This window comes from Egretta garzetta, unplaced genomic scaffold (assembly GCF_000687185.1).
Source record: "Egretta garzetta isolate BGI_Z169 unplaced genomic scaffold, ASM68718v1 scaffold11, whole genome shotgun sequence".
In the NCBI taxonomy this organism is placed as follows: domain Eukaryota; kingdom Metazoa; phylum Chordata; class Aves; order Pelecaniformes; family Ardeidae; genus Egretta; species Egretta garzetta.
This window is the reverse complement of record NW_009258621.1, coordinates 3,801,167-3,822,466: the sequence shown is the minus strand read 5'-3', so window position 1 is coordinate 3,822,466 and position 21,300 is coordinate 3,801,167. Positions and strand designations below refer to the sequence as shown.

The 21,300-nt window shown below is 36.9% G+C and overlaps 1 protein-coding gene across 3 annotated transcripts in view; it reads left to right on the top strand.

Moving 5' to 3' along the window:
• The window catches only part of NRXN1 (neurexin 1), a 745,532-nt gene that overhangs the window by 306,393 nt on the left and 417,839 nt on the right, over window positions 1–21,300 (top strand). For all 3 annotated transcript variants that reach the window (XM_009648206.2, XM_035903621.1, XM_035903622.1), the window contains 3 exons: window positions 326–764; window positions 10,109–10,492; window positions 18,390–18,593. In XM_009648206.2, coding sequence (XP_009646501.1) covers window positions 326–764; window positions 10,109–10,492; window positions 18,390–18,593 — 1,027 coding nt within the window. The remainder of the gene's footprint in view (window positions 1–325; window positions 765–10,108; window positions 10,493–18,389; window positions 18,594–21,300) is intronic.

The following is a 21,300-nucleotide window of genomic DNA, read 5'->3' as shown; positions in this document are numbered from 1 at the left end:
CTAACATAGCAGAATAGCTGTGCAAAGCGGGCTTTTAAGCAATCAAGGCCATGCAAGCTAATTTGCGACTGATAATGTAAATTATGTGCAGAATCCTTCAGATTGTTTGAATTAACTCGGGATATTTTTAGAGCAACTTTGGTTTAGGGAAAACTATAATTAAATCATTAGTCAATGAAAATAGTTATTTAATTTTGTGTGTATGTACATTATCATATTCAGATACCATCATTATTATCCTTTAAATAATATGACTCTTCAGGATTACATCTGTTTGGTTAAAATGGTCAAGTTCCTCTTAATAACTTCTCTGCTTTGCTTGCAGGTTGTATATAAAAATAACGATGTCAGGTTGGAGCTATCTCGACTTGCCAAGCAAGGAGATCCTAAAATGAAGATTCATGGGGTTGTAGCATTTAAATGTGAGAATGTTGCAACCTTAGATCCAATCACATTTGAAACACCAGAGTCTTTCATCTCTTTGCCAAAGTGGAATGCCAAGAAAACAGGCTCAATATCATTTGACTTTCGTACAACTGAGCCAAATGGCCTGATTCTTTTCAGTCATGGAAAACCAAGGCACCAAAAAGATGCCAAACACCCACAGATGGTGAAGGTTGACTTTTTTGCCATTGAGATGCTTGATGGCCACCTCTATCTGCTGTTAGACATGGGATCAGGTACTATAAAAATAAAAGCCTTGCAGAAGAAGGTGAATGATGGTGAATGGTACCATGTGGATTTTCAACGGGATGGACGGTCAGGTAAGCTTCTTCTTTTAATATTCAGTATGTCTTTTCATGCTGTATGTGAGAGAACAGTGGGTATGTATTATATTGCCACTGTTAGAGTTGTGCATCATCTGAAAAATAAGGGAAATATAGGAAGTCATTAGTGTCAGGTACCAGAATACAATGATTTGCAGAGTAAAATATCTTATGTTAACATTTATTGGGTAATCAGGTACTTAATCTTGCAAGTAAGTGTGCTGTGTACTTCAAAACCAAGCAGTAATCTCCCTCTGTTTGCTTACACCAAATAGCTGAAGTGGCAAGTTTCAAGAATAAAAATAAAGCAAAAAAGATTTACTGAAAGTAATCCCCAACATAGGGAATAGTAGGTCCACAGAAACAGCACAGGCTTTCCAATCATGTCAGCAGATCTCAGCGTGATTAAATAATATGCTAATGAATGGCTAACAATACATATCAGCAGAAATGGAAATAAGTGACTTGCCATAATTCTGTCAGAATGATTTGTATTCTGTAGTATTTTACTCAAGAAATGATCTCACTGAAAAGGGTGTGTGTGTGTGTATATATATGTTATAGCATAAAGTGCCTTTAAGTAGTGAAACTGTCCTGGTGTTTCAGCTGTGTCTGATCTTGAGTATATAACTCAACTTCAGCAAATTATCAATATCCATTAATTGAAGGACAAACAGGAAATGTAGTGAGTCTGTAATTCATTCCTTCAAAGAATTTTCAAATTAATATCAGTATCTAATCTGAAGTTTATGTACACTTTGAGAGCTGAAAAATGCAAACTACTCCTGTTTTGGATTTTGTGGTTTTCCCCTTACTTTATTCCTTCTGGTGACTCCTTTTCCATGACTTGCATTTCTAATTTCTTTCTGAAACTTCACCCCCAAAAAGTTACTTTTTTATGACTTACTTTCTTACTACCCACAAATCAGATTTCAGATGAAGCGAATCTTAGGAGCAGGTTCAAATTGAAGATTTGGGTCAAATCCATGCTGTGAGTCAGACCAAATTAATTGATCAGTCTGCCCTAAGATTATGAAAAATAATTTGATTCCTGGGCTGTGTGGCTTCAAATTCTAGTTGTAGAGTGTTTGATTTTTCTGATTATGTGTCAGTTGCTTATCTACATTTCTTGAGGTTAAAAAAAGCCCAAACAAACAAAAACCAAAAAACCCAAACAACAAAACACACAACTTCTCAAAATCCTCAATTGTGATTGAATATCCAGCGGTTATATTATTTATACTACAATCTTCGTTTCAGGCTTTCTTCTTAAGTGCTGTTTCAGTGATTCATATGAGGCAGTAAATCCTGTAATAATCATGCCTGTGGGACTCCACTGAAAGCAAAGTTCATTCTTACATCCAAAGTCAACACAGCTATAAAGAAAAGAAATAAATGCATAGCAATTGTTTACATTTTGAAGATATGTTCTGCACTTTCATTGCTTTGTAAAAACTGTAAGCTCACAAGTGCCATTAAGAGAGTTTAGGACATACTTTATTTAATTTAAAACTGTTGATGGACATCAGCAAGAATGTAGGCTAATTTTAGGAAGCAATACATGCCTGGCAATCATGACTGCATACTATTTGTGAGTAGAATTATAAATAGTCAAATATATATGTAAAAGAATAATTAATCCAGCTGATGAATCACCTATGATCAAGACAGGTGAACTCCATTTCCCCTGTCACTCTTGTAAACTGACCATAGCACCTATTCACCCTAAAACATTGAACTGTTACCAGGAATAGTTAATAAATATATAGGCATATGGCTTGACAAACTGCACTTTTAGCTGAAATCTGAACCAGACACCAAAGATTCTCTGTGATTTTAATAAATACAATAATACTTTACAGTAGGAGAAGGACGAATAACAGTGGCAGTGCTGTTATTTTTCTTAATAAGAATATCGGCTGCGTAGTGTCTTAGACCACCAGGTTTCACCAAGTAGAATGACTGCCTAACATTTAAAATAAACAATGAACTCTATGTTCCTATTTTCTGCTGATTGGAACAGGAAGTACTGATGCATTATGTTTAGATTATTTCTTCATGACTTAAACGTGTTGGTCTATTATTCTTTTTTCCATGAATAAAAAAATCCACTTTACTATTCCAGGAAGCTTTTTCATTTTTTTTTCTCTAGCCAAAACTAAACATCATATGAATAAACATCATATGAATATGATCATTTTTCACTTGCTTACCTTCAGAATTTTTGTATAAGTGAATGAATATAACTTGTACAAAAACAAATTGGCTTTTCTGAGACTTTCTTGTTGCTGCTGACAAAATACTTCCCAACCTATCAAGTATAAAGGAGGCAATTCTCCTATTAATGAATAAGTAGCTCAAATAAATAACCTGTGATATTTTTTTTTTGTTTGTTTTTTAAAGTGAAGTTTGGTGTCTTGCAACCTTTTACTCCTAGCCTTCAAATCCAATGCAGAGTGGCTCCCTCAGATAATAGAAAGCTGTGACATTTCTCAAGGAGTTTTGCTAATTTCCCTGACTTTCATATTAGCTGTATCAGCAAGAACTTGATTTATTTTTCATTCTTTGCTCTATTCTGGACTCTCAGTCACAGAGAGCATCCACTCTAAACTACTGACTTTGCCACTGCCTGTCTGGGACTGCGGTGGGGAGATGTAAGGAATAAGAGCACATTTTTAAATTGTACTTATCCAGGCTGTATTCAGCAGTAGTTCTGCTGATACCCTCAGATTCTTGGAGATACAAGGAAGAGGGAAGAGTTGTTGTCCATTCATTTCCTTTTGCTGAAGAAACTTTTGACCTATTATTCTTATAGAAGTTTTTCAACCTGGATTTCCATCCTGCTGCCTGTAAGACCTACTCTGAGTGTTTCCTTGCCTAAAAAGCAGATCTTCAGTGAGCAGGAACTCCTGAGACCCTATTTCCCAGTGTTAAGTAAAGAAAGATTTCATACCTTCTCCATTGGTCCATCTTTCTTGCTAGGTATGCAGCAGAGGAAAGGGAACACGCATTCTCCAGAAGTCTGTCTTTTTTTTTTTCTTAAGTATACAGCAGAAGACCTCAACCTGGTACCAACTGGTGTGTCCTGTCATGTGAGCTGAGTTCCCTTTCAGTATTCATGGTTATTCTGAATTCCTGCAAAGGACGGTAGCTTCATAGCTGCTCCATGTGTGTCCTGCCTTGGCCACAGGCTGTATGCTATGGTCACAGTCCTCATCACTGCTATAATACCATGCTTTAGCACACAAGATGTAAAGGGTTTTTAGAATACCTTGCTCTGATTTTTTGCCATTTCTTAATAAGCAAATGTGTTTCACATGCATAAAAAGCAACTAAACAGGCCACATAAGGTAAGCATAGAGATCAGAATAGCTGTAGTAGCTGTAGTTTCAGTCTTCATACTTAACTGATCAGAACTGAGACAGGATTTAGAAAGATGTCTTAGTTTCTTATACACAGACTTATGAAAAACTAAGTTGCTGAGGTAATGAGTATGACTGGAGAGGTTTATTAACTCATACCTAAGGGAAATGTTTGTCTGTTCTGCTCTTAACAGTACTGCCAACTCTGCAGTAAAAGAATTGGGGGGGAAAAAAACCAAACCTCAAACTAAAAAAACCAACAACCATGGAGCACCTGTAAAGGTCTTTGCTCACAGTGTTTCTTGTTAACACAGGAGGGCTAGGTTTAATAACTGTTTTCTGAGACTTGAGTATTGTTTAAAATGTTCTTAAACTATTTACTATATTTAAGAATAACCTTGCAAGTTGTTTTTTTTTTTTTACTAAACCTCCATTCGTCCTTTGGAAATCATCATTAGACAGTGAATTGGAGAGGAAACTTGTGCTTTTTGTCAACCTCCAATTGTGTATGCCAGTGTGAAAAGAATGTATCGGAATATATTCCTGAGTAGGTAGCATTTAAGGGCTAAGAAGTCACTGAAATTTTGAACTAAAGCTAGAGTTTCAGCTTAAATACCATAAATCATCTCTAGAGTATGTAATTAGAGCTTAACTATAATCAGTATCTCATTGTAGGTTGTGCTTTGTCGACATCCATTACATGCATTGTTGTTGCAGGTTCTTTTTTTACATGTAGACTTCTATATAGTCCTTCCGACATCTTTCCAACTTTTTAAGAACTGCCAGATTTACATGTTCCTATTTCAACAAATGTTAATAGGGTACATGTTTGAGATAATAGGTTTATCTTGCATTTTAAAGAAAAATCTTCCAATGATCCTGGTAATGTTTTTCATTTATTCATGAACTCATAGCAAATTTGAGATGAGGTGACCTTAAGAGGTCCTCTGGTTTTCCCCTCCAATGAAAGTGGTTACAGTGCACTTGCATCAGTCTTGACAGATGTTTGTTGAGTTAGCTCCAGCTGTGGACGCTGTACAATCTCCCCATGTGACCATTCAAAAACTGAATATTTTTGTATGCAAAACAAGGCATTATGTCTGTAATTTTCCTGTTCACAGCAGGCACAAAATACACTGCGCTTTTTCCCTATGTCATAGCTCTATAATTTTTATTATTATGTTGTGTCAGTCTCCAGTTTTCTTCATAGACTAAGAAACCCCAGCAGCTTCCTATCCTTATATGTCATGTTCTGTAGCTATTGACCATTTTTATTGCCATCTTCTGCAGTCTTCTCAGCAGATCTGCATCCTTCTCAGAGTTCAAGGTAAACCTTACCAGTGGTCAATAAATGCTTCTCTGTAGCTCCCAATATATTTCCCATTTTGCTCATATGTATGTTATTGTTGGCTTATATTGTTGACTCTTCCTTTTGAAGATCTGCCTACTAATCTGTTATACTTTAAGTAAAAAATTATTCTTGTCAAAAATCATAATCCCATTAGTTTTTCTTAGACTGTTCCTCCAATACATAAAGATGTTTCTAAATATTTAAATTGCATTTTGCTCTCAAGTGAAATGCTGTAGCATCAGAACACCCATAGGTCATTATAGTACCCTTAATCACCCCACACCTTCTTGTCTTTCAGTCTTCCTCTTTTTCTTCTTTCAGGCTGGACAAACCAAATGCTGTCAGCTTTTTCCCATTTCTTTCATTTTTCTGGTAGAAATACAGAAAATATTTCCTACTATGAGTATTAAAAAACTTTGCAAGGAAATTGCTTGTTTCCTGGCAGACATTATTGCCTCTAGTGTTGCTCTTTTCAAAGAAATAGTGTAACTACTGACCTGGTTATGGGTGCTGTTATGCTAGGTACTATGCAAAGTTATAACTGAAAGGATGGTTCTTACTACAGAGATGTTACAATTTAAGTCATCGTTTTCTCTTTCTGTTGAGAGGCCAATGCTCTTCTGAATCTGCTGCTTCCTCATCATATTCTGTTGCCTTTAGGTTATTTTGTAAAACAAGATATGTCCCATTCTTTTCCCTCCTATCAAACTTGAGAATTCTGGTGTGAGAAGGGTTGATGTTACATTATCTTTACAGGGCAAATTATTTCCTGTGCTGGCCACATAAAACATTTGTATGCTCTACTAGCTTCCCTTCTTCCTGCTTATCTGGAAAGTGATGTCTCTTCACATTTGTAAGTAGAAATATCACATGGATTGGAGCACACTGGTGATTTGACAGAACAATTCCTTTTAATTTGCCTATAATTCCCAGAGGAAGTAGGATTGAAATCCAGCAAAGAGGGTGTGTATTAGTCTTCCTAGAGTCCATGGTAGCATCTGCCATTGTCATGAGGTCCAAAGTTTCAGTAGAACTTGAAAACTTTCCCTCAAGAAAGACAGGCTTAAAACAAACAGGCGAACCAACAAAAAAAGCCCAGCTAGATGAAATAGCACACTTTACTTCTGTGTCACAGCTCTGGATGCGTTGTGAATCCGAAGGTGTTTATAGTACCATTATTTATTTTCTGTAGGACAACGTTGTATGAACTTGAGGTTTGCGTTTTATTTTAGGATACTTAAAAAACCATAATTTTTGATGTATTTTTAAGTCTTCTTTCATCCCCCCTCCTTATTTTTCTTGGATTTTTTCACCTGCTTTACAAAGCAATTAATGATTAAAGTTTGCATTACTCATCAGAGATACATAAGAGATAATTTAGATACCAACAACAGTGATGGTTGTATGGCTGCCTGGACATGCTGCTAGAAGTTCAGCTGGAAACTAGGATAACTTGGTAACTGATAACATAAAAATCTTGGTGCCCAGGCATGGGTTTTTGGTATTAGCTAGACCAAAACTTATTTGTATTAGAGCCATACTTCATTTCTAGACAGTGTTCTATATGATATTCTGGTCAAGATGCTATGTAACAGCTGAGCCAGGGTGAGTTATTAAAGCTTTGAGTCTTCTGCAGGTGCTGTTTGACTTGGTGTAGCTCTCAACAAACAGGCTTAACTAAAGCTAACTTGCGGTTGTTTGATTAAGGGTAGTACACACAATATGTAGGTCAGTTGAAGTGTTATGGATGTGTCCTGCAGTAAATAGTCCAACTGGGTAATAGGGCCTTCCAAAACAAAAAAGATGCACAGAAGAGTTGTTGCCTGTTATGTTTTCCTGCCCATAGTTATTAGATGCTATGATTAAACTAAGATTTCGGAGGGCTTCTCCCCAGGAGTGTCTTATATGGTGTCATTTCTTGGGGAGGGGAAAGGAAAGGTTCATTTCTTTAAGCAGCTGTTGATATCTATTTAAAACAATACTTAAGCTCTCCAAGGTAATCCTTTATGACATATAGAAGAAATTTTCTGCTTCAGTCTATCACCTGACTATAAATTCAGTCACCAGAGTGTAGTGGTGATCTACAGGAAAAGACAGGTAAATCTCAGCCTTCTGTGCTTGCAAAACTTACATTTTCAACCACTATGTTAATGTTGCAGCTACACTGACTGAGATTTAACTGTCTTTTCCTGTGCATTGAAAGCCTTGAAGATTTAGTTGATTATTTTTTTCTTTTTAATAGAAATAGAGCCCTAGGTGTCGTCTAGCATCATGGATAGATTGAAAACACAAATGTCTTTGTCCAGCAGAAAATAGCATTGTGAAAATGCATAGGCTTGAGGTTAGAGGCTGCAGATGAGTTAATTTGTGTTGGTGCAAGTGCTGCCTTGAACACTGGTTTAAAGCATTTGGTCCTAAATTAGCCTATACAGCAAGAGGAGGGAGCAAGCAATAACAGCAGTAAGAAATGTTGTGAGCACAAGTATGATTTATATTTACAGAATCTTTCTTTTTTTTTTTTTTTAAGGAGAAATGATCTATTGCCTGTATTCAGTCCTTCTTGATACCTAGGGTGCTCTCAGAGAAGTTAGCAATCTTAGTTTAACAGGTCATTCACAGGCGTCCTTGTTTGAGGCAGCCGATTAAGAAAATCCAACCTCAAAATGTTTATGCTTGTATGCCTAAGGTCAAATCTGTAGCAAATGTTCCATACAAGTGCTAAGTTTTGCTTCCAGAATCTGAGCAGCAATACAAATATTTAGAGTTAGCAAAATATAATAGTCTTATCAGTTTTAAACAGGTAGAGGTTTGGAAGAAAAAGGATCTTGGTTCAACATGCCTATTTCTTACAGTTAAGACTGGAAGTTCACTTTACATCTATGCAATTACTCAACTGACACAGAAAACATTTCTGATAACGCATAAAATGGAAACTGACCACATCCTCAAACTTTCTTTAAAAATGCTCATGAAGATGCACAAAGGCTATGCAAACCTTTGTTTTATCTTTTTAGATCACTGCCGATAGTAGGGAGACTGTTTGTTGTAGTAGTAGTACTATCCAGCCCTTCTAAAATCCATACATCTCAAGTCTCACATGGGAGCTGGATCTCCTGAGACCTCTACCCCAAAGAGCTTTTGCTAAAGGTACAAACCATTTAGATATTCATTCTGTCCATGTTGTTGAAGTTAACTTATTGAACCAAAAAAAGAGCAAACAAAATATGTAGCTCCCCCAGGACTCTCCTTCACTGTTAAAAGAGAAGCCTAACTTTTAGGACATATCCAAGTAAGAGGACGATCTTTTTCTGACCTGCCTCTGTTTGCTTAAGACTCACATTTCAGTATTTATGCTATAAAAATTCTGAATTTATTATTCCCATGCACCACTCCTACTGCAGTGAAAGTGGTTTTGATAATCAGTGTTACCTTCTGGAATCTGTGTCATGCTGACTGTGGAAACAGTGAATCATATTAGTTTTACATATATATGTATGATAAACACATTGTGGTAAATGTGATTCTTCAGTGTCTTGTCATCATTTAATAGTGTGTCCAGCAGATATGTGTTGCATAATGTGGTGGTACATTATAATAATCTAGTGACCTATATAATGTTTTGATTTATATTTTGCTTGCTTTTGCACCCATATAGAGTGGCAAGGAGTCACTTCTATGAAGATCTACATGAAGACTTTTTTCAAGTGATTTTACTTAGTAAATAACATTAAATTTGGTTGACATAAGTATATTCTGTGACTCCATGTGCTGAATTTGGTTTTCTGCCTATTCAAATTGTAAGAATTAAACACCTCATTACTTTTAAAAAATACAACAAAGAGGATCTTTACAGCTGATTACAGTTTCTTTGTTCAGACACTTCATAGAAACAGAACTTTACTTTAGGCTTCATTTTGTTTGTTTATTTTTTAACTTAAATGGAAAAGATACTTCTGATTTCCTGAGGTTCTATATACATCCTCTCTCCCTCTCTTTGTAACATGCACGCATTTCGAGGTAAGTGTCAGAGGCATTGATTTTCCCTCTAGGAGCACATCACTATCTTCTTAATGATTGCCTGTCTGGCAGCTGATGAGAGTATTTTCCTTCTGCACTTAAAGAAAAATGTCTTATCCAAAACCCACTGAAATTGGTGAGAGTCTTTAAAATACTGTGTCTTTGGATCCAAAGCAAAGACACAGATTTGCCTCCCGGGTTGCAACCTATCAATGCAACCTCAGCCTTAATGCTTTGAAGCACACAGGATGTAGTGAAGACATTTTTTTGTTGCACAAGCAGGATATTTCAGGAAATAACTCTGAAATGCATTCCCCCCACCCCTACAAGATTGGTAAGGTGATTTTGACTTTTTTTTTTATATTGTGACCATGCAGTATTGTGCATAAATGTATGTACATTGTTTACTTCCTGACAGTATTTGTACTACATTGTAATCAAAATAATGAAGTGTATGTATTATTGTATAGCTGTACAAATAGAATACCTATGTGTCCTTTATAGATATTTGCCAGGACCTAACATGGCATGTAGTTTAATGTATAAAACAGCAGTGCCAAAATCTCTTAAATGTCTTGAGAATGACGCATTTTGTTATCTTTTCTTCTCAGGGACCATATCTGTGAACACATTACGTACACCATATACTGCACCAGGGGAAAGTGAAATCCTTGACTTGGATGATGACTTGTATCTTGGAGGCCTACCAGAAAATAAAGCAGGCCTCGTCTTCCCAACAGAGGTGTGGACAGCACTTCTCAATTATGGATACGTTGGCTGCATTAGAGACTTATTTATTGATGGTCAAAGCAAAGATATTCGACAGATGGCTGAAATTCAAAGTACAGCTGGAGTAAAACCCTCATGCTCAAGAGAAACTGCAAAACCTTGCCTTAGCAACCCATGTAAAAACAATGGTGTATGCAGGGATGGGTGGAACAGATATGTTTGTGATTGCTCTGGCACAGGGTACCTTGGCAGATCATGCGGAAGAGGTAGGTTCCATGAGATGTCTGCATTTCTACTTTATAGAATCCTGCACAATGATTAAAAATGGTAAAATATCATTAACTCTTTTGAGGCAGAAAAAATGTCTTTGATTTCGCTTGATGTGACATGGAGACCTGCTCTAGACTGAAAGAAGTAACTCTAGAGGAAAGATCTTAGGGGATTTTCTAAGACACACGAAGAAGTATTAGTTGACTATGACAGAGAGTCAGTACTGCTAAATGTGTCTTAGCAAATGTCTCCTTTTGTATCTCCTCGTACATTGCTGAATTCTGAAAAGCTTTGTGAAAGTAATTTCAATTATTATTGTGTTACTAAATGGTCACATTCCAATTCCAAACTGGGGTCTCGTTCTCTGCCTAGTTATGTCAATTTACTTTTTAATTCCACCGTGCCACTTAAACCCATGGCCAGAGCTGAAGCCATGAGTCAAAGCAAAAGAATCAGTGTAGGAATCTGTATTTCTTAACTTTTTTTTAAAGATCATAGTATACAAGGAAACAGTTTCTACTTATTTTAAGTCACTGAGTATCCCTCTTGCCTAGAAAAGGTAAGTGTAAATTTGACAAACCCCATTTATTCAATTGAAAAGGTGGATAGATAGTGCAAGGAAGACAAACGCTGAGGTTGGTTTGTAGGAAGAAAACTCTGTAATTTCTTTAAAATTAGAGACAACACTAATAAGGGATTTTAATGTCAGTAGGAAAACAACAAAAAAGCTTAGTTAATATTTTAGGTGTTCGGTTTTATTCTCATTGAAATAGAAAATGTTTCAATGACAGAAGTACTTTTTTCATCTGACAATTGACACAGTAGAGTTTCTCTTCAAGGTGAAATCTAAACCTAAAGATTATTGACTGGGAAAATAAGTGCTTTCCATGTAATTTGATTAATTTTTCTAGTTAGTAAGATGAAATAAAAAAGTATTCTTTAAAAATAAAAACCAGATGAATATTTAAGCGATATGTAAATAGGCATGTGCACTTATGTAGAATTAATAGCATCATGTTATTAGCATTTGCAAGTAGATTCTCAGTTCCTTCTGGATTTTTCTGTCTTTTTTTTTTTTTTTTTTAAATATATATGCCTTTGGCTCATGGCCAGTTATTAGGAAATCTCCAGATTGTTCTGTTACTGGTGGAGTGAAGCTGGCAGAGGGCATAACCGAGCTGTCTGATGCATTGCAAAAGCCTTCAGTTAAACATGTCTGCTGTACCACCCTGTGGCAAAATTCAGCTATTACATATGGCAGAAGTAAAAATAGGATTTGTATTTTTTTCAACTTGAGCTAGGAAACGTGCATTAGAGACAAAAACACATGCAGATCTGCAAAGAACTTAAAAGCAGGCTTCATCATAGCAGTTCCTCATAAATATATTTGACAGGTGGTAATATTTTATATAGAAGCTCTTGTCTTTTTTATTTCTCATACTTTCCTTTTAACTGTTTTCCAATATAGAGCTTGATTTTCCCAGTGCATTCCCCTAGTGGGAATGGTGTTACTATGGTGGTGATGTTGCCTTCTCTGCAATGGTATTTGGTTCTTGTCCAACAGAAATATATGCATCACTTCAGACAGTATGGGATCATTTCTTCCTCTTGGGTTTCCCTCTCCAGAGGAAACTACACTGAAAGGAGATCTCCTTCCAGTAATATTCATATCCCAAATGGTCATGCATTAATAAGATTATAGCTTTTGGGATTCTGAAAGCAACGTGTTGGCATCCTACCATGCAAAGTTATTAGAACTACTACCCGTGTGCAGTAACTGATAAACTTTTGTATTTGGTGATATAAGCAACGCAATTATAATTGTTCAAACTAATTTAAATAAAAAAGGAACATGTTCATTTCAACAAACAATGCAGTTTCACAAAGAAAGGAAAGCATTAGAATAAAATACTGGAGATTAAACAACTGGCATATTTAACTTAATGTTAAATGATATTTATTTTCAGTAAACAAAAGCAGGTAACTATTTTTTAGATTGTAATTTATTTTTCATGCTATTTCCCCTAAAATAGGAGTACTAACATCCATATGTGGATGTATCGTGTACAATGAAGTATTTGAAGTAGTTTTGGTCAGCTTAGCAGTGCACAAAAAATATGTAACACAACTCAGTTCTATTTTAATTTCAGCATACTTGAAATTAATATTTTTTTTTATATCCAAGTGCTTTTTGTCCTGTTGCAAGTTACTCTTGATTTTATTCTTGATTTTCAGTAAGGTTAAACATCAGTATAATCTCTAGATTGGCTTTAGTAGATTATGGAAACTATAGCAGATGGACAGACAGATGTCACAGCAATATAATTTGGCTTCCTATCTTTGTGGATCACAATATATGACTGCCTCTCAGCAAAGCCTTCTGCAGGTTATACTTTTGACTGGATGGCTAGGAACAATGCACAAGAGTAAATTCATCAAAGAGCGATAAGAAAAAGTAGGCATGCAAAGAAAAATTTGTCAAAGTGACATTTCTGAGGAGAAAGTGTATTTAAACTAGAGTCTGTGTGTGTAGAAGTCCACATTGTGCATGCGCACACACCTGCATACACACATATACATTAAAGAAATACAGCTTTTGTTCCTTGCATTTTCTCTAGATGCTTTGACTTTTTTTTAAAAAAAGGAAAATGCAGATGATTATAGATGGTATGAAGAATCATGTGTTCAAAATATTATAGCAATTCCATCTCTGACTTAAATTAAACAATTGGTCTTGTGTCTTAAAGTTCTAGCACCTTTCCAGTGTGGCTTAGGACCTCAGTCCTGAAATAATACCAGTGTAGAAATTCAGAGGCATCATTTCAACTTCATCAGATTGATGCAAAGGTTCCTCATGATTCACCAGGGCTGCAGCTTTGGGCCCAAATGGACTGAAGTAGCTGCCACAGAAAACGGGCAAACAGCGCTCAGCTGAGTGTACGCCTGTGAATAGAACAAAGCCTGAAAGTTTGAATTTGAATCAGTAGCCATCGATACATTTGAATACTCACACAATTTATAGGAGTAAAATCATATATATCAGTGAGTGTTTTCAGGGCAGGATATTGTTGCTCTACTTATACTGGTAAATAAAAGAGGGTCAGAGAGCAAACCTGAATACTCAGTTATTGATGATCCAGATTGTTCACATACTCCCTGGCACGGCTCTGGACTGTATTGTCTGTCACTTTCTGGGCAAAGTTTGTGTGTGATTTTGGAGACAGCAGACACAGAGGGTGATTTCATGCTTTAAAAATGGCTCCGTGGGTTGCAAAACAGTCTTCATATTATTGCAGACACTTTAAACTGAAAAAGCAGGAAAAAAAAAAGGTTCTGTCTTTAGGACTTTAGAGGCATCACAAGGGGTCCAGAGGAAACAAGATCCCATTTTCTTTATTAAAATCCATGCACTAAGCATCCGTGCTTACCAAGCACCATGCTGTTAAAAACAGCACAAACTTGACTGCAAAACTTATGAGGAAGAACCTTGAAATTCAAGTGCCCAGTCCATAGTTATTTCACCTTAATTTAAATAAGCTGCGAATTGAAGAATAACAACTATTTGGAAAATTCTGTTTCTTCCCATAAGTTTTGTCTGAGCATTTCTGAGGCTAGAAACAGACGTAGGAAAGTTTCTGGAACTAGGTGCCTCAGTCTCTTCAGCGATTTAGGTAATCCCAGCACAAGTGAAAATTAAAGTCCCGCATCTCCTCTCATATTGGTACTAGTGTGTGCATCCTTGGTGATAGGCACAGTGCTGACTGAGGGTGTAGTATATATATGTAGCAAGGAAGAGTATCCAACCCTGGAGATTTTAATCAGAAACAAATTGAAGAAAAAAAAATGGAGAGGGGAACTGAACCCTTCAGTGGTTTTTTTGTTTGTTTGGGTGAGTGGGTTTTTTTGGTTGGTTGGTTTTTAGCACAGAAGCAGCATGGGATTTTCATTTTCAGGTTTATAAAAATATCAATGAAAGAACATATAAAATAATTTTTATCAGTCTCTGAATTATATCTTACTCTTTATTTCTCGTTAATAACACTACCGCATACATTTATTTGTTGCCACAAAAAAAATTGTCAGTAATGTTTTATAAGGGTTTTGTGCTTTTTTTCTTTTCAATGCTATGCTTCCAATACTGAAGTCATAGTAAAATTATTATTCCCTGCCATGGAGACTCTTGTTCTTGTAATGAATAGCACATTCTGAGCTAAACTTATGGTCTATTAACATTTAATCTAATGTAATTAAGAGGAAGCTGAACAAGAGGAAAAGACATTCTGCCAATACTTATGTGAGAACAGTTAGCAATGTACATCTCAAAGATGAGACACATACCCCTTTGGAATTAGTTTGTCCAAAGCAAAAAACTGTAAAAATTAGGGGCAAAATTAATACATACTTTTAGCCAAAATGTTCCTTTGAGGTTTACATAACAGGTGTAACCCCCACTGCCTCTCCTCATTCAGATCACCATCTTACTGACCAGGCCTTACAAGTTAACACTCCATTCTGGGCAACTGAAGTACCTGCAGGATGGGAACAATTCCATTAAACAACTGAAGCAATCTCTAGTTCTAAGAAAGTCAAAACAAAACAAGCCCTTCTTATTTCATCTTGAAAACTGCTTTTTCCTACTGTCTGAAAAACAAAGTTCTCTGTTAATGCATGCCACCAAGCATAATCATAAGGTAATACGGCATTGCCACAAAGAATTGCGAGAAAGACACCAGTAAGGGAAGAGGGAGATCCTTGTGCTGTCAAAGATCTCATACCCATACTAGTACATGCCTTGTGTCCAGCCAAGACCAACAGAACATGGCAATTTGCAGAGCTGAGAGCAATGCTGAGTCAAGTGGAAGAGATGCTGAGTTGATAGGCGATTCGCACACAAAACCCAGCTTGCCATCCTTAGAGAGGTGTACAATATTGACAAAGTATCATTCAACCTTCTTAATGTAGCAATCATTTAATACTGGCTTAACAACAAAAGGATTTCCTAGCCACACTGGTACCAGCAGACTCATTTCCAGTGAGTAAACTTAACGTTAGTTGTACTTTTTATTTTTAGGAATACGTAGTGTCTCTGATCATCAGTTACAGCTCTCAGGACAGTGCTAAATCTTCTTTAATCAAATCATCCCTGCTTCCTGCCACTTTTCTGGGTTTTTTTCTGTGGTACCTTTGTATTTGGAAAGCTTGGAGCTCCCCATACTGGAAGGAGCTAGTTGACAGGAGAGGAGTTTCTCATTGCCCCAGAGCTTTTAAGTCATTTGATCTTCTGTTCAGTCTCCTTGGTCTGTTCTTGGAACATCTGTTTCCAAAATAACTGGCACAGTATGGTTTAGGAGGATTGAGTATCTAATCACATCAGGTCTGTTCACCATGATGTTAAATACTCACAGGTCATCTCTGATTAAATTAAGTCAGTTCCTTCTCTCCTTTTTCTGTAATTTTCTAGAAGACCAAATAATTATAGGAAAGCCAGCAAACAGTACCAGTGCTGATTCTGAAAACTTTCCTTTACATTATCATTAGATAAATTATTAGCCACAGACCTCTAATGTTGTTGAATGCTGTTCATCCTATACCATCTGATTTTGCTCAGTTTATGAAAACCCTGAACAGTATTAAGGTGTCTTTTTTCAACAGACTATATAAAATACCTTTTGTTTTCTCTTACATTAGCATGTAACTTAAACATTTATGTCTGATTTCTTTAATTACCTAAATTGTGTTTACCTTGCTAAAGATCTTGGGAGCTTTTCACACATAGACTAGACAGCTAGATGTAAGAATGAATTGCAAGCCCCTTCTTGTCTGTTGTTCCTCCCCTCAAAACCAAACAATCAAAAACAAATCATCTCCCACTGAAAACACTTTGTCTTGAAATGTCTTATCAGGCTGGTTAGAGTTAAGTCTTTAATCTGCTTCATGGAAAAATTTTAGGTTTAGAATATGCAGAAAACATTAAAACATTATTACCTGCATGGTTAGAAATCATCAAACCTGTAAATGTATTCTTGTAACCTGTTAGGTCTAATGACTTTCATGCCAGTATTAGTAATCCCTTTTTTCCAACATCAAACTGTTTTCTTCAAATTTGTATTGGGGAAGTCTGGAATTACTAATGAGCATATCATCTACCATTTTTGCCTCCAATATGCTGACAGAGTTAGTGGAACGTTTTGTCCTTCCATGGACCGTGTAGGCTGGAAGTCTTGAAGAGCTTATCTATCTTTCACAGTATACAAGATATGCAATGGGAAAGGTTTTGATGAACTGTCATAAGTATTGATGTATAAAAAAAAAAAAAATGCTAACACTGTTTTAGTTACGATACTGATTTAACATAGTACTAGTCCTTGAAAATATTATTGCATGTGGGACCACAATACACCACCTTTGCTGTAGGTAAGTGTCTCCATTATACTGCAGCAAACTGAAGCATAGAGAAGCTTCCCTTAGGTGTTCTCTGCTGTCTTCTCTTTCTGCTTGTTGCTCATTTGGCCTGTTATTGGGCAAGTAACTGATATTTTTTTCAGTGAGTTGAGGTGGCGTCAGGATTGCATCTTTTTCTGAGAAAGATTCTGTAGCATCCTCTTTAGACCTCATCATCTAACGCTTCAACAATTTCTAAGATTGAGAGTTTTGGGGTGGATTAAAGAATGTAGGAGACACGTGGAAGAAGTTAGAAGGTCTCTAGTGAATTAGTGGTAGGTAAGCAATCGGATGTGCATAAAACAGGGCACATTCAAATAGTATATTTTGCCATTCAGGTAGTAGGCTTATTTATGAGGTGTGGCTAGTTTTGTACATTACTACAGAGCCTACTGAAATTCCTGGCAGTCTGCCCACTGACTGTGGGCTTAGTGTAAAGGATGTTGCTCACTTGCTGCTTCTTCCACCATGATGTGCCACTGTCCATGAGCCTAAGAGCTGTTTCCAAAGGCTGTGGTGGTTAACCGGCCACAATGCTTGATCGTCCTGCAATAAGGGACTTCCTAAAACATTCAGAAACAGATGTGTCCTTTGCTTTCTAGGAAGCGCCGTGCCTCCCTGTGAGCAGAAACGCAGTCTTTCTTGTTACCAGCCTGAAGGCTGGGAAGAGACTTGTGGCTGGTAGCTCTGGGGTCCAACTGACTGTGACCACTCTGTGCCAGAGCCACTTGCCGGGAGGGTTTCCTGTAATGTCTGAAAGTGACAGTTCTTTTCTTGTCTCAGGGGTTTTAAGATCTTCCCCTCAATATGCCAAGTCCAGTCTCAGTCCTCTTGTTGAGGCTGTCGTAATGTTTGTACACGTGCTTTTGATTCTGTCGTAATGCAGTCCTTGTGGTCATGAAGCAATCTGTGCTCTGTCCAAACCATGCTGGGGATATTTACCCGTTTCAGGCATCTTTTTGCTACCTGGATGATAATTGTAGCTGTGGTAGTAGCAATTCTGGTAGGTTTATAAAATGAAATATCCTAAAGTAGTTATCTAGGCGGATGACAGTCAGTCATGACCTTCTAATAGGCTGTAAGGTTTGCCTGAATATTTTTTACTGATTTTGACCTGTTTTGAGTAGTACAGGCCTAGTCTTACAAGCATTTCTTTTCACGTGATTTTACCCATCTGCTTGCAGATGCATGTGTAAATGGCTGGTTCATTAAAAGAGCAACTTAGTTTCTTTAAAAAGCACCAAAATATGCTGCTTAAAACCCAACCCAAACCAAAAATCTAACAAAAAACCAAACCAACTTTGCTCACGTTTCCCAATAATAATTGTGATATGTAATATGTAATTTTTCTGGGTCATACTGAGTTGAATATACATTTACCACCTTTTCTTTGAGCAATTTCAGTAAACAATAGAATTCTTTAATAACTGCTTTTCTCCTTTGTGTTTTCAGAGGCAACGATTTTAAGCTATGATGGAAGTATGTTTATGAAAATACAGCTTCCTGTTGTGATGCATACAGAGGCCGAAGATGTTTCTTTACGGTTCAGGTCTCAGCGAGCTTATGGCATTTTAATGGCAACTACTTCTAGGGAATCTGCAGATACCCTTCGTTTAGAGTTGGATGCAGGACGAGTTAAACTAACGGTCAACCTAGGTAACAAACTCTTCCTCCAAGAAATTAACATTTTCTTTACATTTTTCTTTTTGCTTGCAAACATTTATGAAACAGCCTGTTTTAACATTAAAAGTAAACTGAAATGATATATAAACACGTCAGTGCAACATTTGCGTATGTACATACACACACAAACACATACCCATTATTATACTTTATTTTGTTTTCTTTTGCATTTTTGTATTCTTTATATAGTCTTAACGTAATCCATCACAATATTTTTGTACCATTGTGTATTCTAAAAAGAGAAGACTAGTTCATCAGTGGTATTTTTGGGCTAAATTATTGTTCTCTGTTGTGGAAGTATGGTCTCCCTCCACAACTCCTTCACAGTAGCAATTCCACAATGTAAACGTGCAAGCAGAAACGACGTGTATGTAGGTCAGTTCAGTTTTAATGTACGACATGCAAACGTATCAAAGAATTGCTAGTTTTAACACTGAAAATGTGGCAATTAGATATTCCCACTGATGGATTTCTTGGTCTCCTTTTTTTAGGTGTCAAATCTATAGTAAATCCATCTCCTCTTTTTAAACAATTCTGTAGTGGTATTTTTGTAGTATCGAACGATAACAAAACCCTTCAATGCCCAAAGACTGCGGCCCTCAGCAAACAGCCGTGTGAACACAGGAGGCACAAGCCCTTTTACAGAAAGAAAAAAAAAGAAAATTAGTTTCCTGGTTTGAAATATGATGGACAAAACATTAGGTTATAGTTTCTTCTAGTGTAAAAAAAAAAAAAAAAAAAAAAAAAAAAAGTAAATGAATTAAAGCGCTTCTGCCGTGCTTATGAGTTAAGTCCAAGTCAGGACCTGAAAGAGAACAGAAGTACACTCAAGAAAATGCACGTTCAGCGCAGAATTTCTCGTTCAGTGGAACCGCTGGTTTTAAAGGGAATTAAGTATTTTATTGTTTTAAGCGCAGATAAAATGATTTTCAGAAAGCATGGGGCGGGGGGGGGCGGGGGGAGTGGAGGAAGAAAACAATCACCTTAACCCTCCCCTTGATAAAAGCGTTGCTGACTGCAACACTGCCCTGGTGTTTAGATTTCGGAAGGGAGGAGGAGAAGCGAGGGGTCTCCTCCTTTGCTCTTCCTTACAGTCCCCTCTAGCGTCGAGCCGGGGCTCCTGCAGGCGGCGCGGAGCCTCCCCCCGCGGCGGCGCTTTCTGTAAAAGGGGATGTGCAGGTCCTGGTCCCTGGCTGTTTGCAACCACTTTTCTGATGCGGTTGACGACACATGACAAACTCAGCTATATGGAAACAAAATCTAGGTTTGATGGTATATATGTTCCTCAAAGGTATAGACCAGGAGTAGCCCTACAAACCAAGCAGCGTGCTGTAGGTCCTCGGTCTGCTAATGGAACATACAGTGATGGACAAGAACATTCTGTCATCCTAATCCGGAATAAGAGGTACATGTGACTGCAAACAGTACTACCTGTTTAATTATTGTATGCTGTTGTCAGTTCACTGCACTCTCTAAGGAACTGCCTTTGCTAACTCATTAGGTGGAATAATCAGGGCTGTGTTTTTCTGCTGTTAACGGAGGTGTTCTGATTTACATGGTAATTGTATACAGCATACAGCCACTGATGAAGCTGTAGTTAAAAGCTCTCAAAATCTCTAGACAGCTTGGGCCACTTGAGTAAAGTATACTGAGTAGTATTAGAAAAAAAATACAGCTATCAAAATAATTTGGAGAAATTCCTATCAAAATAATTGAGAAAGGTATTTGGCAAAACTGCATGTTAAAAATTATCTAAAGAAGAAGGTCTTCTAGTTTTAGGACCTGGAAAGGATTATCAAAGTGATGGAATCTTTATTTCTTTGAACAGCACGTTTTTGAGGCTGAAAGGAATGCTTTTCATTTGAAAATGAATGTCTATGGCCCTTCTTAAATGTTTTCCCTACTTTATCTTTTTCAGGATCATAACTGTACAGGTGGATGAAAGTAATCCTGCAGAACTGAGGCTTGGTTCATCAGCAGAAATGAGCCCCATGAATATTTCCAATTTCTATGCTGGTGGCATTCCAGCAGGAGAGGGCATCTTAGGGCTAAAAATGCCTGGCTCCTTTCATGGCTGTATCAGCAATCTTATTTTCAATAAGGAGTAAGTCAGAGGTGTAACTGCCCTGTTTTGGAAAACTGTCTATAGTAATTATGAATTGTAGTTTGTAATGTCTTTCATGACATTGTCCATTTGTCTGGTTTTTAACATAAGGCAAGCATGATACTGATGATCTGGGTGTTACAACAGGCAGAAAATGGATATTACCAGCTACATTTCCAAATACCATCAAAAATGTCTTTAATGTGTATAGAAAAGCTGCACAAAATGCAGCTTTCTCTGCTGTAGTTTCATCTGCATTCACAAACAGAATGCTTTTTCAAGAATATTTTCTATTAATATTGTTCTGTGGAAATATTATTTGCCACTTCTCAATCTTTTTGTCCCAGCATGCCCCTTCTTTTCCCTTTCTTCTATTACTAGTGAAAGACCCTGTAAAATACTCTCCCTGTGCTTGGGAAATGTAGGGATTTGGATTTTCACCTCTTAAAATGTGGGTTTTTTTTTTAAAACACAGGCTTTTGTATTTCACCACTTCCATGAAGTATGAGCATGTGGATATGGACAGCTGCTTTTTGTCAGAGAAGCCTAAACCAGCCACACAGGCAGAACGCATTG